Below are 16316 nucleotides of genomic sequence, written 5' to 3'. Positions count from 1 at the left end.
GCACCGGGAGAGCTCGGTGTAAAGATGTCCCTCGTGAACACGTTTCTGTCCCGATCGCTCCGTGTCTGGGTGCAGAGCGTGGGGAAAGGCGGCAGAATTTGCCCCCGGGTCCCCCCGGGGCTCTGGCCCCGCTGCCGGGGAGGTGGCCCCGCCCATCCGGCCACGTGGCCATGGGCCCCGCCCCCGCATTCCAGACATTTGTTTCTGGCTCCGCCCCCTCCCCGCAGGCCACACCCCCACCTGCCCCCGCCCCTGCGCTTCGCTTAAAGGAGCCGTCACCCCGCATCCTTCCCCCCGCTTTCCCCTCCCCGGCCGGCCTTTCCGCGCCCGTCCCCGCCGGCGCCTGGCCCGCTCCCGGCGAGGCGGCCGCCGGGCAGCGCGGCGTCGCCATGGCGCTGGAAGTGGAGGCGTCCGCGGCTCCCCTGAACTCTTTCCTGAAGGACTTCCCGTCTCCGCTGGGCCCCGGGGAGCCGCTGCCGTGGAGCTCCGCGGGGAGCGGCGCCCTGAGCAAGGCCGAGGTGCCGGGCGCGCTGGCCGAGCGGGCGAGGAGCCTCCTGGATGGCAGGTGAGAGCCCGGAGGCGGGCGGGCGGGCAGGGGGCTCTCGGCGCCCCGCCGTGAGGGACGGCCCCGCGCTGACACCGGGCGGCTCGGGGAGCGGGCTGAGGGGAGCGGGGCTGCCCCCCTGCCCGCCGCGCGGGGCCGGAGCAGGTGCGGGCGGCGCTGCCTCCTGAGGAGACCGCCCGGCCTGGGCAGGGCCCGCGGGGCCTGGACGTGCCGGCCGCTGCCCGGCCAGGGCTGCACCAGCGACATCCACTCAACCTCTCCTGGGCGATTTTAGCTTTCTAAATTATTTTTTCTCTTTCATAACCTTTTTTGTGAGTACTGTCGTGGGAGTAGGGCTTTCAACACAGTGCTTCTGTCACAGGCCTCCTGCCGAGCTCTGTGCCTTTAGAGTAATGTTTGTGTGCTCTCAAAAACATTTCTCTCCCGCTCTCGGTGCACGAGAGATTAAATTACAATCCTGTAATTAGCCTGATAGGGCGATTCTTGTGGTGAAGTGCCAATAGTTTGAATTCAAGTCCCTAAGGGCACCTGTGCGGATCCACTTGGAAGTCTGAGGAGAGAGGGAAGGAGTCGGTGAGTTTGCAGCCTGCCTTTGAGGGCTCTCAGGTGTAAGCAGCAAGCCACCTAGAAAAGAATTCAGCTCCTTCGCCACTGTTCCAGCCCTCTGGAGTTGTCCTGGTGAGCAGGGTGTGCTTGCGTGGGTTTCTCAAGTTGATGTTTCTCTCAAAACTTTGAGAGTGTAGTCACAGCACCATTGGAAAACACAGCTCCTCTTTCAGTGATGTTTCTGTCATCCCCTGAGTTCAGGAGAGACATCTTACAACCTGCATCCTTATCAGTTTAAATTTCCTCATTAACGCTGCTAAGAATTTGGATGTGACTTGTTTTGGCAAGTTAGTGCTTCACCAGGAGCAAGTTGCCTTGGTCTAACCTCTGGTGTCTCGATGCTCTTGTCTCTCCATGTCTGCTCCCTGAAGCACTTCAGCGTTAGGGCCTGCGGGCTCTGGGTGTTACAGAGTTCTACCATGGTCTGCCTCGTTAAGGTGTTTGTTACCATAAGTCATGAACAAGGATTCTGGATGGTCTAAAAAGGAAAAATCGAAGCAGAGAGCTCTGACTTTGTGCTCTGGTACTGGGGGTAACTAGTGAAGAAAGCAAGTTAAAGGGGCTGGTTCTGTTTAGGTCTGTGTTGAATGTTACCTGGTTTCTAGAGGAATTTCGTAAAGACACAGAAAGCAGTTTGAATTACTTGTCTCTCTCTAGTTACTGTCTGGTGAGTTTATGAACACTTAATAGATTTTGTTGTTGTCAAAAGTGTATGGGTGATTTTTATGTACTTAAATTGCCTTAAAGATCAAGGTGCTTCTGTGCTTTATGTTACGTAGATGCTCTTGGACATAACGTCATTCACTTAAATGGTGTGCCTAAAACTAAAGCTGAGGAATGCGTACCAAAACCCCCTAGTTTTTTAGGCTGTAGTTGAAAAAGATGCAGATGATCATTGCATTACTTAGTTGTGCTTTGACTAAATTGCTCTTGAACAAAACACAGCTGCTGCATTCCTAAAAGATTGTAAATGTGCACTGAATCTCTGAGCTCTTTGGAGCAAGAGTGGTTCTGCATGAGCACTTTAAACAACAGGGTAATGCCAGCCTTGAACAAAAACCTATCATATGGCAACCCATCTGACACGTGGGCCAGAATGATGTTTTCTAAAGTTGTTTTGGAGATGAAAGTATGAAGCTGTAGGGATTTGGGAGAGGTTCTTCAAACTGTAGTGATTTTTTAAAACAGTGTTTTTCTGGGTAACAAATCTGCTAACATTCTGTTGTTCTCTAGTGGGCGGATGAACAAGTGGAAGCAGGAGTGCTGGTTCTGCAATGCTTTCATCTCACCTGTCACTTCTGGTGTTTACACAGAAAGGAGCCTCCCCTGTCAGAAGCTGCATTTTTCACATACCTGCCCCGCAGCCAGTTCTGATTAGACAGCCTGCTCTGCGGAGCTTCCTGAGGCCTGAGCTGGCAAAAATAAATACAGAGGAAGGGAAAGATAGCTAAAGAAAGCAAAGCAGAATAAAAGTGCAGTAATCAACTTATTTATGCTTCTTTTCACAAAATGTACTCGGAAAACAGAAATACATAAGGAAAGCGTTTTTATTAATTCTTGTGGCTGCTCGCAGGCAAACCAGTGAAGCAACCCTATGCGTGAGGTTTTGTGCTCGGGCATAGTGCAGCACACCTGAAGTGTCCAGTGTTAGGGATCCCAGCAGACTTACAGCTCAGTCTTGGACACCTGTGGTGAACAGAAACCTCATTTTGCAGCTGCAAACAGGCTGCAGTTTCCTGTTGGATAGGCTGAGTTTGTGCGTGTGGAGGAGAAGAGTGGTAGAGCCTAAAGCCAAGACAGGAATGTAGTGTTTTGAAAGAGCAGGCTCTCTTCTCATGGTCCATGTAACTAAGGACCAGAACTAGAGTCTTGGTGTGAGAAATGGCCAATTATGCCTTCTTTCCTGCATTCACTACTGCGAATCGACTCAAAGTGCAGTTTTGAAGGTTAAACTGTCACGGTAACATCCCCAACACACAGGTGGCAGCTCAGTGGAAAATATGCAGATTCAAATACGACAGTGTCAGTGTAACTAGGTTTAACGCTATGAAGTTGTTATTTGGAGGTACCTTGCTGACTTCTGGCATTGATGCTTGTTCTGCATTTCCTTAGTTTGAGACTTCTCTAACACTCTGGCATCACAGAACCTATTTTATACGATGATTAGTAATGATGAAGGATTTCTCTACAGATCAAAGTGTTATTGAGAATCGAGTGGCACACAGTTCTGCTTCTTATTTCTGCATTATGAGATACTTAATCCACACCCACACGGATGCGTGTGTCATGCCTTGAGGGGCACAAGCCAGCAAAGGTCCAGCAATATTCTTGGCTCATGAGACGACATATGGTGATGTTTAGCTTGTCCTTCGATTTGCTCGGAGGCATAAACCTTTGTGTCTTTGCAAAGAGAAACATTCTTCCCCCACCACCAATCAGCTTTGCTGTTGAGAAGAGAATGGGGTAAGGAATAACAGTTGTTAGGTCCAACAAGGAGTTTCTGAACGCTATTGCTTCTCTAAGGCTCCACACTTCTCTTACGTGGAAGCAGTTGGATACCTCAGGCTACTGCCCTTGAATGTCTAAAATGAACTATTTTGACAACCCGCAAATACAGCTAGCATAGGCAAACACTAGCTGAGGCGGCCAGCCACTCTCGCTTCCTGGCAGGACTTGCACTTAAATTCCTAATCCGGGGAAGATTTGCAGATGTTTCTACTTTGAACAATTAATTTAACTCAGTGGAACTGCCTGACTGGTATAAAGCTAAATACTTACATGAAGTTGTGAAGAATTGGGGCAGGCTTAAGTAATCTTGCTTTGCAGAATTTTAATAAAGATATGCTTTTGGGTTAGAGCTTATGTGTTCCAACAATCTGTGTAAATGGGTCAATGTGAACAAAGAGTCCATTAGTTACTTCCAAAGCTTCAGAAATTACCCTGAGATTTTACCAACTTGTTCTGTAGCAGAACATGAGGTGAGATCAGACCCCCAAATGCGGAAATTTCTCCTTTCCTAGGAGCTCAAACTTGTGTGACCATCCTGTGACACAGCCATAGAACAATGTGAAATTCCAGCAGCCTTCCTGTTTGAAGAGGCTTTACGACAATAACAGTAGTGAGACTTGGGCTTCCTGTTGTGCCCCCTCCCAAACGATTCCCTGTGGTTCAGTTGCCTCAGCATCCTGTTTTGTGTCTGTTTTACACTGTAATGCTTGCAGCCAAGGTGTGGCCCTGGCAGCTTTATTTTCAGCATTTCCCTGCTTTTAGAATAGTTAATTCAGCAGTTCTGATATTTTGATGTTTTTATGTGATGTAAGCATGAAGAGGGGGGAAAAAAAAATCTTATCTTGCCTTTGGTTTACCCAGTTTCTTCTTAAAATTCCCTTTAGTTTCCTTCATGTGTGAAAGCTACTAATACCCAGACTACCATGACCTCTCCTTTTAATAAACTCCATAGAATTTACTGCCTTATTGCTAATTTGTACCAATTACTGTATGTTATTGTAATGCACTAGTACTTCTCATTGCTAGGAACATGCTTACAGCATCACTGATCCATCCGTGAATTTGGAAACAAACTTTCCAGCTTTCATGGGCCCAGTTGTGCTTGGTAGCAAAGCAAGTGTGGGATTAGCAGCAGCAGTTCACTCCTTCAGGAACACCAGTGTTCCCACTGGTTTATGATTAATAATTGTGGAATTAGAAGCATTGATTAAGTTAGCGCACAAGAGGAATGTGGCACTTCTGCTGTTTACTAGTTAATTTAGCAAATGGTTAACAAACTGACTCTGATAATTTTTGGTGGTGGCCAAAACTGGTCTGTTGCCTGTTGTGTGTGGTTTGTCCACTGCTGCTTCTGGAGCTGATGGAGGACAATGTGCAGCTTGAGGGAAATGATGGATAATAAAGGTTTTGGTAGTTCTGATCTGCCTCCAACGGTATTTAGAGACTGGACAAACTGCTGATTTTGTGACCAGTAAATTGCTTTTCAGAAGATATTTCTAGTTTGAAACTCCCAGGGAGTTTCCCCTTTTAAAAGATACTCTCAGTAGTAATTTTGGGAAAGAATCACTTTACTTTTGAAAAGGAAGTGTATGAACCTGCAATACAAGAGAGAAAAAACTTGATGAAACACTGAAAAAAAAATCAAATCAATATCAAGTATCAAAGTGATGAGGAAACTTTTAGAGCTGGCTTGCTGGTGTTTGTATCAGTTTCTTTGGTTCTGCTTGGAAAACTAAAATTCTCTTTCCCCAGAATTGCATATTTTTTCTCTCATAATCTGTGTGAAACACCCTTTCTATTGCTGTTTGAATTTGGCATCAAGATAAGAAATACTCAGTTTTGAAACAACAGGTTTAGGGCTCAATTGAAAAGTGGCTTTTTGTGGAATTAAGCCTCTCCTGTTCTGCTGGGTGGTTTTTCTTCCTGCTGAGAATGAAATGGAAGTAGCAGGTGACTCTACATTGCACGTTTTCTGTACAAATTGTTTGATGGTGGCTGAAGGGCCTCAACAGATGGATTCTGGGTCTGAAGCTGCTGCTTCTGATAGTTTCAGAAGAAAATCTGGAAAAAGCTGCTTCATGTAAAGATGGAAAGATAGAAGTTTGGAATTCCGTGTGTGGCATTGTTTATATATTGGTTTTGATTCCATCTTGTTTATCTACTTGTAAAGATCTGATGTCATTAACCAAAGAAACAACTTCTGTGCATTGTAGGATGTCAGATGTTCTCAACAGGTATATAATTTGTACTTTTCGGTCGCTGTCACCCTGGGAGCTCTGGGTGCTGCTGTAATAAATGTTAATGCTCAGAGCCACTTGAGTGGAAACATTCTGTAGTTGATTACAAGAATAAAAAGGGGGGTGGGAAAGAAAAGTAACAGTCTGGGGAGAAAATACTGAATACAAGCAGCTTTTGTTTATGAGGAAACTTGTGACCTGCTATCGTTTTGGCAGTACGAGAGGATCTTTCACTTGCTGGAGAACTGCTGGCGTTTGCAGATCTGCACTAGACCCGCTTTGCTGATATAGCTGTAACGTGCTAGAAACACACTCTGAGTCCACAAACTTTGCTTTACTGGCAAAGCTGTGCTGGGTGCGATCTGGTGTTACAGAGCCTGGGTAGCAAATAAGTGCAGAAATATGTCTTCCCTCTTGATATAAGTGAGCTGCAGCTGACTTAGCTAGAAGCTTTTGCTAGTACTTATAGCACCTCTTTGTTTCCCAACATATATGTGTGTGTACATATCTATATATCTATATCTATATGTACACTCTGAAAGGAAAAGAGGATTGTACAGTGGTCCTCTGACCTGCAACTGCTGCCTTGTTGCTGTGACTTTAGTAATAATATTTAGGAAGAACGTCATGTAACATTTTTAATTTGAAAGGTGACAAGTGATCAACAATTTGGCCAATATAGTTAGTGAACGCTCTTCTCTTCATACAAACAGGTTTCCTGACAGTACTGTGGGAGGATGTGTGTGTTTGGGGTGGGGGGATGGGAATTATTTTCCTTAAAAAAAAGGTAAATAAAAATGTAAAAATTCAGAAGGCTTTGCATAAACACCGGGTGTTTGGTATGTCCCAGTGAGGCTTTGTACCACTCTCCACCAGGTTACACGGCGCTTGCTTCTCTCCGCTCAAGAGCGGGTGTTCTGGGTCTGCCATCTCCTGCACTGCTCTGCTTTCTCGGAGCTGCTGTGGACATAGAGCACAACAGAAAGTGTGTCATCTGTTTTCAAGCCTTTGGAAGGAAGTGTAGTCATAGTTGAGGCTCTGGACAAGATGTGGTGGCTCGACCTCTGATCCGGATGCTTTCTCCTTGCCCACAAAGCTGTTTAATTCTGAATATACCCTCTTAAATTTGAAGGAAAGAAGAGATGGGGGCATCTTTGAACTGGTGACATTGTCTGTAACACTCAATGCAAGTGTACTGGGGATTTAATGCCCCAAATAAAACCAAATACTAAGTGATCTTACTAGTGTTTCTGCTCCCCGAAGAAATTTGCATATATTCTCTTTTCTTTCTGAAAGCTGATACTTAAGGTGTCAGTAACAGTCTTGTGATTGATCTGACATATGGATACACTGTGGCTGTGATGGCATGCCAGCTGGGCTTTTAAAGTGAGATAAAATAGAGAACTGAATTGTATTGCAGAAGAGAAACAAGGTGAACAAGAAGAGAAGTAATTTCTGCTCTGTAACCTATGCTAAATCTGAAATATGCAAAATATCATAATTGCTTTCTGCATCTGTGAGTAGCTTTATTTTGGCCCACAGGTATGTATATCAACAGAAGCTTTGCATAGCTCCTTTTAACAATATTGTATGTGTCCAGTGGTCCCGAATTTTTCAAGGAGAAGGGTGGAAAATACATTTAAATGTGTTCTTTATTAGCACAAGTATTGCTTTGCTCTTGAAGTTACCACTTTTATCTATACTCGAGTTTTAAAATGAGGCTTGTATTTTACCACAAAGTGTCTGGAGGATATGAACTCCGTGCTCCAGCCACTGGTGATCTGACTGGCTGGTGGTGAAGCTGCAATGCCTCATCTGCACTGTAACAACACACATTCATTCCTTTTGAATATTTTTATTGTGGTCAAAACACAACCTTTTTGTTAGCAAATAAATGTTAAGTCTGTTTGCTACTCATCTGTGTATGTTGGCGCTAGGTAATTAGTGTTGCATGTGTCATAGAAATGGGGCTGACATGGTTCTTCTAAGGCTCTGTTAAGAGAATGTAAGATCCTTTTCAGGAAACACACCCCACCAGCTTCCTTCTTCTTCCTAACACGGCTGTTTTCCTGCTTAGGAAACAACTACAGTATTTCTTCTGATGCATGAAGATTAAATTATGTTTGGTTCAGCCTGTCAGCAGGGTGTCTTGGGCTTCTTTGGAAGGAAGATTTTAACAATAAGTGACATTCTTTGCTTACAGAAAAGGTTTGAAACCGGTTACGGTAACTGCAGTGGGCTTCTACTTTTACACTGGTTGCCATAGGTACTGTGCCTGCTTCCAGATACTTTCTAGCCAAGTGAGGCCTTGTAACTCTCAACTAAAGAAGCAGTTCTTACTCCTTAACCATATATTCTGTTAACTCTTGAAGCCTCTGTTCTAGAGGATGAAATTAGAACCAGCAGACATCTAAACTGAATGGAAGATGCCATTGCCTTGGACGTCCATTTACCTGAGCTTGAGTAGAAAAACCAGGTTTACTGATATGGTAGTACTAGTATTAAGAGTTTGTGAAGTAATCGACAGAATGTTCTGTTTGGAACTGAGGTTGAACTGAATAGGTAGGGTCATTTAAAAAATGGCTTTTATTTTATCTTTTGTCAATGTGACAGAATCAACTACTTAATGTTGTTGTTGCTGGCTGCATAACAAATAAAATCCCAATAAGCAACCGTTTTATTTGTATATATTTGAAAAATGTGGAGAGGAAGGAAATGCACAGGAAGCAAAGCTGAATGAAGCAGGTCGGTACTGAGGAATCTCTGAATTTCCTTTTTAGGAACTGGGTGGCAACTGGAAAAAGTTGAAGGATGTGACATAATAACTCGTAAACCTTATCTTTGTTACAGGCATCCTGTAAGCAGAGGTTTATATAGGACTTGTGAGTTATAGCACTTAGCTTATTGCCTTTCGTTTGAGCTTCTTTTTACAGACCCATTTCAGCAAGTCCGAGCTCTAGAAAGCAGAAGTCTGCCAAGTTCCTAATCAAAGGATTAAGCCCTCTTCTGATGGCGAGCTGGAAAGCCAGGCTAGATTTGAATTTTTCCTCCAGCACAGCAGAGAAATTCTGAAGATGACTGAAGCTGTGGCTCTCGCTGTGTGTTTAAATGCATAGTGGTTTCACTTACTACTTTTTGTCTCTGTTTGTGGGGCTGAAACCTACTTTAACTAAAGCTTCTGACTTTCAGCAGCATCAGCTACACATCTGACATTGTTTATGTGGCTTGTGTTTTCTTACTCCTTTCTCTTCGACCTATACAAACACAAACAGGAAGCAGGACTGGGGGGAGCTGCCATATCCGTTTCAGATTTCTTTCTTGCCTGACCTTTTAAAAGGTTGTCTGTTAGTGTCAGAGTGATTATAAGCAGGCATTGTTCCTTTTAACTTGGATAGGAAAGGAACCAACTCCCCTAAACATATCAGCCTCAGAAAGAAATAAAAAGCCAATTTCTGGCTCCCCTTGATGCGGTAGGACTGCAGCTAGCCCTGAAAGGGCTGCAGGCACACTGCCGTCTGTTTGAAGTACCAAAGTGACTCATTAAAGGAGCCCATCACTGCCACAGAATGTGTGGCATAAAACACGCTTCTGTTCGCAGCCTGCTGACTAACACAATGCTCGCTGTTTGCTGCTGCAGGAGCTACTCGGACGTGGCTGGGAGAGCACGACAAGGCCTCTCTGTCAGAAACACAATGGCAAATGCGTTTTGGCTTGTTGTCACTGGGACCTAAAACCTCACTATCCTCCACTCCCCAGTCTTCTGTACCCACAAAACCAGTCGTCGCTGTTGAACCTCTGCAGAGACCAGTTGCTCCCACCATTTCTTACTCTGTAGCCAGCCAGTTTTATGCAAGACTTTCTAAATGTTTCCTGGCAAAACAAATCTTGTCCTTGACTTGCTGCAGGTGCCTTAATGTGTTATTTGCTTTGGTTGCATAATTTGATACTTTGTGGGTATCAAACACTCAATGAACAATGGATAAAATTCTTTTTACAGACATCCACGCTTATTTTTCATTGTGCTCACAGAAAATGTCTGGAATGTGTGTTATTTACAGTAATTGTTAGTACCTGCTGTGGAAATATAGTGACTATAAAAGAGTTATTTTCTAGTAGCCCCATTTTAAATTTGGATGAGGCTTATTTGTTTACAGATTCAAAAGCAGTATAGCAAGCATGTGCTTCCTATAAACATGGAACTTGCATAAAGTGTTGAGTAAAAAGGAGAGGGTGTGTAGATCGTGTAGCATTATTGTCTTCTAGATGCTTACCTAGAAACTTCATTTGAATCACAAGTCTTGGAGTCTTTTCTTAGCCTCCTTCCCCATGCCAACTCTTTGCACCTTATTCCTGGGCGATTTCTTTGGGGAACTTCAGTCAGGAGAAACTGGGTGTTAAAGGGCTGCAGGTTAGTACTGAACATGAGTTTTTTGTGTGTGCAGGGACACTGGAGTCTTCAGTAACCTTTTTTGAGATTTGTGTGTACCACACTGCAGAGATCCTGATGCTGTCTGTGGTGGTGAGACAGTTGGCCACAAGCAGGAAATGTTGTGTAGTGAGTAGGAACAAAATGTTTGCATTCAGAAGGTAGATTTGAAGGTAGCAGTTCCCATCAGATAGCTCAAGAGAAGGAGGTACCATCTGTGACTGGAGTGTGAGGCAGCAGTTTGAAAACATGATTCATACGTGTCTTCCTCTTTGCAGTTTTGAGAAAGCGGTTGTCTAACTGAAGGTCTTACTAAAGATTTGTATGGATAAATATTGAACATATGGTTTCTTCTACTGATTTACTAATGAAGCTGAAATTATTGTGTTTATTGCTTTCTAATTCTGAGGTCACCAACCATAAACAGTGAGGTTGTAGCTCAATTTAAACTAATGCAGTCTATTTTGCTTTCCTTTCCTTTTCTTACCAGCAGAGGTGTTTCACCACTTCTTGCAGCATCGTTAATCCATGCTGCAGTTGATGAAGTTCTCCAAACAGACTTGACTGAATTTGAGCAGCAAAATGTGGAAACAGAGGGAGAAGGAGATGAAGAAAGGTTCACCTGTAAGTATATTTCTTTTCTTTCTGTGTTTTACCCAGAGGCTGTCTGTTGGAATATTCAGTGTTTTGAAACGTTTCCCAGAATATTTGGTTAGGCTGTCTGGCAGTCAGCAGCGCTCAGAACTTTATTTGCTCCTGCTGGGTGTCTGTGGGATGACAGGTAGCTGTGCTGGTTTTGCAGGCAAGATGGAAACGTGGTGTCTGGAGCCCTGGGCCGAGCGCGTGGGTTGGCTTTCTGGAAAGGGAAGAGAGTTTCTCTTCCCAAAAATTCTTAATGACTGTGTCCACTGTGCTTCCTGAACTGAACTGCTTGAGAACTCTTCCTCATTTGATAATTTCACTTAAATTTAACTGGTTCTGTTCCTATCTTAAGTTGATAACCTTTTATATTTCCAAAGTGCCCTTTTCTCTTTGGTAGACTGACCTTAGCTAATTACTATGTTTTGACATTGACATCGTCACAATTGCTGTCATGCAACCATGCTGACACATTATATTCATCCATATAATCCATCTTGCTTATGTCTGTTCTTGAGGAACAGATTTTGGGACCTGTGGGCCTTCCGCAACCTGAATATCTTGAAACTCAAGATCTTTCTCTTGGCAAGTTTCTCAGTCATCTCTGTCTTTATTGACTATTTCTCCTCTTCCCACCCTCCCCCATAAGGGTGGGATGCTGGAGGATGAAAAACCCGGTGCACGTGCGTTCTGCTTGAAGCCTGCATGTTCCCTTATCTGAGCGAATCTGACAGAGCAGACCCTGGTGACTGAGTAATGGGTTTGAGCCTCGTGTAGCGGATGGTCCTGTTGCATTTACACGCTGAAGTGTTTCACATTAGACTTCACCAAACCTTCAGTCCCAGTGCCAAGAATTTAAATGGAGCGGGATGCAGGCAGTTGAAGATAAAAGTGGAGTGGAGGTGTCTTAGGCAAACTGGTCTGTCCTGTAAGGGGAAATGCTCACCATTCCATTTCACTGGGATGACCTGGAAGGCCATTCAGCGTGCCCTAGAGGATTCATCTCCAAGCAGAGCTCTGGGAATGGCCAAGATGTGACACTTTCCTGAAGACTATTTCAGTATTCGTCTACAAGTCTGAAATTGGAGGAGGATCAACACAATTAAGTCTTGTTGCCCCCTGAATCTTTCAACTCTTGCCTTCATGTTTGTAGCCCTCATATGTCCCAAGAGATGTAGCAAGTTTCCAGCATTTTGCATGGGTAGAGTTGGCTTCATATCAGCTTGGCCAGGGTCTGAACAACACGCCCTGGCTCTCCTCCTCTGGCGCAGGAGAAATGGTTCTGTGTTGGCTGTTCAGGGCAGCATGAGCAGTGGCCCCTGGGACATGAGCGAACCGGCCTCCAGGCATGGGCAGGGGCCAGATCACACCCCCTTGACAGAGCTACAGGTGGGCCCAGCCCTGCTGGGATGGAGCCTCCCAGCACCTGGTCTAGAACAGCTTGTGAGGACATTCTGCAGAGGCCTTCAGCGATTCTCCAGGGTGTCTCTTCCAGTTGTTTGTTCTTGTGTCACCATTGTCATTTAGATCAAGTGGCTATTCACTGTTGTCCTGTCAAATGTTATGGAAATCTGCATACTATTCTGGTTCTTGCATTGCCTCATCTCAGCAAGGAATATCTACTTTATAGGTGTGAATTTCTCTGCACGTTTGGACTGTATTTGTTTTCTCTATTTTGTAATTGCTGTTACATCACTTTAACTGTGCAACTAGGAAGAAAGATGTTCCTTGTGCTACAGCACAGTATGGACTCTTCCTGCATTGCAATAATAATTCTCTGGCAAAAAAAAAGCATTCTTGGAATCATAGAATGTCCTGAGTTGGAAGGGACACATGAATGAAAGAGGAAATGATTATATAACAGCAAGGTATGTATGTGTGCCTATGTGAGCACCACTGTTTGATGTGGTAAACTGCAGAAGAACTTCTGGTGTTAAGGTACTGAGCCTTATGTCAGATTTCACGAGCTTAATATTTAAACAATGATGTGTGTCCAAGTCTTCTGTTCAGTAACAGTCAAGACAGTCATGAATATGTAAACTAATACCTGTAAACAAGGCTAAGATGCTGTCCTATTTAATAATATTTGCATATGGGATGACTTGATATTTGAAAGTCTTAAAATTTTGCCCATTCACACCTACGTATTAAGCAAACCAAAAGTAATTTTGGCTAATATGTAGTGACTGCTAATCAAAGATCTATGTTTAAATCTGAGCTTTCAGTTCTCCAGGCGCACAGGTGCATCTGAAGCTAGCCGTCCAGCCTTGCTGAGGAAAATAAGTGCTTGAGAACCAGGAGTTATGAAAAGGAATTCTGAGGAAGCTTTAATGCTAACATTGTCAGCAGGAGTCAGGATAAAGTAGGAAAGATAGTTCATGCATTGCAGTTTTATAGGAAACATGTCAGTGGCCAGCAAATTATTTTTGTTGTATAGATGATCTTTTCAATGCTTTTTGAAGTTGGTTTATTTAGCATGGAGGCAGGATTCTTACTCAAGTAACAAAACTTTCAATTATTAACTATTCTGAGAGAGACTGCATTGCAAAGCTAGACACGATGTCAAACCAAACCGCTCAGTCTGATGAACAATACATTTGGATTAATTGATCTTTGGGACCTATCCAAAAAAAGGATTTGAGTGTCTGGCCGGAGCTTTTCACACTATGCTCAATGGGTGTTTACAATTCTGCTCTGTAATGAGAAAGCAGGAAAGTGACGGAAATGTTCTTCTGTCCCTCCAGCTCCTACAACCATGTGTATTTAAAAAGATAAAGACTACAGCTTAAAATTCTAATCTGTTCAGCTCAGCTCTGAGTTGAGCTATTGACCTCAGCCAAACATTCTCAGACTTCCTTGTTATTTCAGTGTAAGTGGTTCAGTGGGACATAACCTGACCCAAAGTGAGGCTACTGCTTTTCCAGCCCTTGTGTCCAATACAGCGGCAGTCTCTTAGCTATTTATTTATTTAACCTCCTTTAGTAGGGATGCGCTCCTACCACTGCATGTTCTGTATTTTACATAACATTTCTGTCTGATATTCCAGACAGATTTTGGGGGGTTTTGTTATGATTGTTTGTAATGTAATCACTCACTCGATAAGCCTCTGGTTTGAAAGGGAACTAGTAAGTAAAGAAGCTGCCCTTATCCTTAATGTCATACTGTTTTACATTGCAGCTTTCTCTCCACGTTATTCTCAGGAGCTTATTTTAATTCTTGCAGAACCTGTAAAGGCAGAATGCTGAATGTGTGTATGTAGCTCTGAGGAAAGAAACTTGAAGGAAGCATAAGCCAAAAGATGGGCTAAAACAAAGCTTATTTTGTTTTTGTGCTGTCAGTGCTAGATGGAGAGTCATTGCAGCGCTGCTTCTTTAACAAGCTTCGGGATGTCTGCTTTGAGTGGCAGAAGCAGTTGCCACCGCTGCGACCAGTGAAGCGATTCCTGCTCGTTTCCATCCACGCCATCCGTAACACTCGGCGGAAAATGGAGGACAGGCACGTTCTGCTCCCAGAGTTCAATCAGCTGTTTGGATTATCCGTAAGTCTGGACAAACTCGGGGAGGCCAGTTTGTTAACATTTCAGCATTCCCATGAACACAGTGACCTAGTGATGGGTGATCAGTGAAATGGTAAGAATTTGTTGCCACAAGTTATCTATAATTTCTGTGCTGGAGCAGGGATGTTCTGGCTCAGATTGCTCAGGGCTAACTACTGCTCTGATAAAGAAAGATTTTGTGACCTTGAGTTTCATGTCGTATGTTATATAGGGAGACGGATGTTGCTGGTGTTATAATGTTCTTGTGACTGAGGTAACTGATATATTAAGAAAATAAGGGAGGATAACAGCAGTTGGACAAAGGCAAGTGCCAATTAATGAAGCTGCAGTGGGACTATGTAACTTGCTGTGTGTTGTTTCAATTCCAGTTTATTTTCAAGGATATTAAATGACTAACAGCAAACAAAGAAAAGTAATTCCCTTGCAAAGCATCCTTTTCATCCATTTTGCACACAGGTTAATTGACTTAAATTACCCTTACCTATGCAACATGTAGAAGAAAGCCCAGAATAAGCAATCTTTGCTTGCTGGTACCAGTCTCTGGGTTATTTTGGTTTTGAACATGGATATGTCTTTCTCTCTCTCCCTTCCCACAAAAGGATGACGTTGATCGCGCTTACTTTGCGGTATTTGATGGCCATGGTGGAGTGGATGCTGCCAATTATTCAGCAACCCACTTACATGTAAATGTTGGGCTGCATGAAGACATTGTGAAGAATCCAGCTGAGGCCTTGAAATGCTCTTTCCAGAAGACAGATGAAATGTTTCTTTTCAAAGCCAAAAGAGAGGTGAGTGGGTACAGATTAATTCCATGCTATTTAAATAACACTGAGAACTGTTGGACAACATTGTATTATCCAGAAAATTCTAGCAGTACAGTTTCTTTGAATCACTGGCTTATTTATGAAATAATGCTACATGTAAAGGTGTTCTTTGATCAAATTATTTCTTTTTTTGTGAGGAAAAACAAGATGACAGTACTTGCAAGTTCAAGATGAGAGTGACTGAGAAGAAGCGTTAAGTGATTTAAATGATCCTGACATAACAATTATTTGAGAGAACGCTCTGTTGCCTCTTTGCCTAAATTAGGCAGCCTCTAGATGTTCTGTTGTCCTACCTCTTACCTAGAAAAGATGTTTCTCTCTTCCTGATAATACGGTCACGATGTTCCTCTTTCTTGTTCCACCATTCGTGTCACAGGTGGTTGTAAGATGAAAAATGTATTCTGTCTAATCTATTTAAGTCAGACTCCTCAGTTCATTAAGCTTAAGCTTATTGATCAGCTTTGAATCAAGTTGGTATGATGAGTGTTCTTTCTTCAAGTGTTACATAATGGGAGGATGGTTTATTATACAGTTTAATGATAACTCTTATTATAGCAGTAACAGAATATAGAAGTAGTCGTTGTTAATATCTTCATTTCTGTCAATGAGGTACAAAAGAGAGACCAGCATCTTCATGAGGTCTGACTCTCACTAATCTTTACAGGAAATCTAGGACAGTCAGGTTCCTGCCTTTGACATCCTCTTTTAAATAACTGACGATAAGGGGATGCACACAGTGTAAGGTGTCTGTAGTTGCTAGTGGTAGAGTGGAGAATGCAAAAGGTTTGGGGAGACCTGTGTTTGTTTGTGAAATGTTCATACTACTGAAATTCAGATCCTCTTTCCAAAACACAGAGACGCATCTTAGACTCTGAGATCAATTGTGGAATTAATAGCAGAGAAGGAAGGACATAAGAGAGGCAGTACTAGCCTTGCATGTGTTAGAATGTGTAAA

At 43.4% G+C, this 16316-nt stretch overlaps 1 protein-coding gene across 2 annotated transcripts in view; it reads left to right on the top strand.

The window, feature by feature from the left end:
* The window catches only part of PPM1F (protein phosphatase, Mg2+/Mn2+ dependent 1F), a 28156-nt gene that overhangs the window by 1731 nt on the left and 10109 nt on the right, over positions 1-16316 (top strand). The window contains exons 1-4 of one of the 2 annotated variants that reach the window (XM_065033075.1): positions 263-565; positions 10836-10966; positions 14320-14519; positions 15137-15325. In XM_065033075.1, coding sequence (XP_064889147.1) covers positions 390-565; positions 10836-10966; positions 14320-14519; positions 15137-15325 — 696 coding nt within the window. In that variant the 5' untranslated portion in view covers positions 263-389. Of the gene's footprint in view, positions 1-262; positions 566-10835; positions 10967-14319; positions 14520-15136; positions 15326-16316 lie in introns of those variants that run through there. The other variant, XM_021282917.2, reaches the window with a different exon arrangement.

Source organism: Columba livia, chromosome 17, assembly GCF_036013475.1.
Source record: "Columba livia isolate bColLiv1 breed racing homer chromosome 17, bColLiv1.pat.W.v2, whole genome shotgun sequence".
NCBI classification, from domain to species: Eukaryota; Metazoa; Chordata; class Aves; order Columbiformes; family Columbidae; genus Columba; species Columba livia.
Note: the sequence above shows the minus strand (reverse complement) of the source record. Positions and strands in the feature narration are given on the sequence as shown.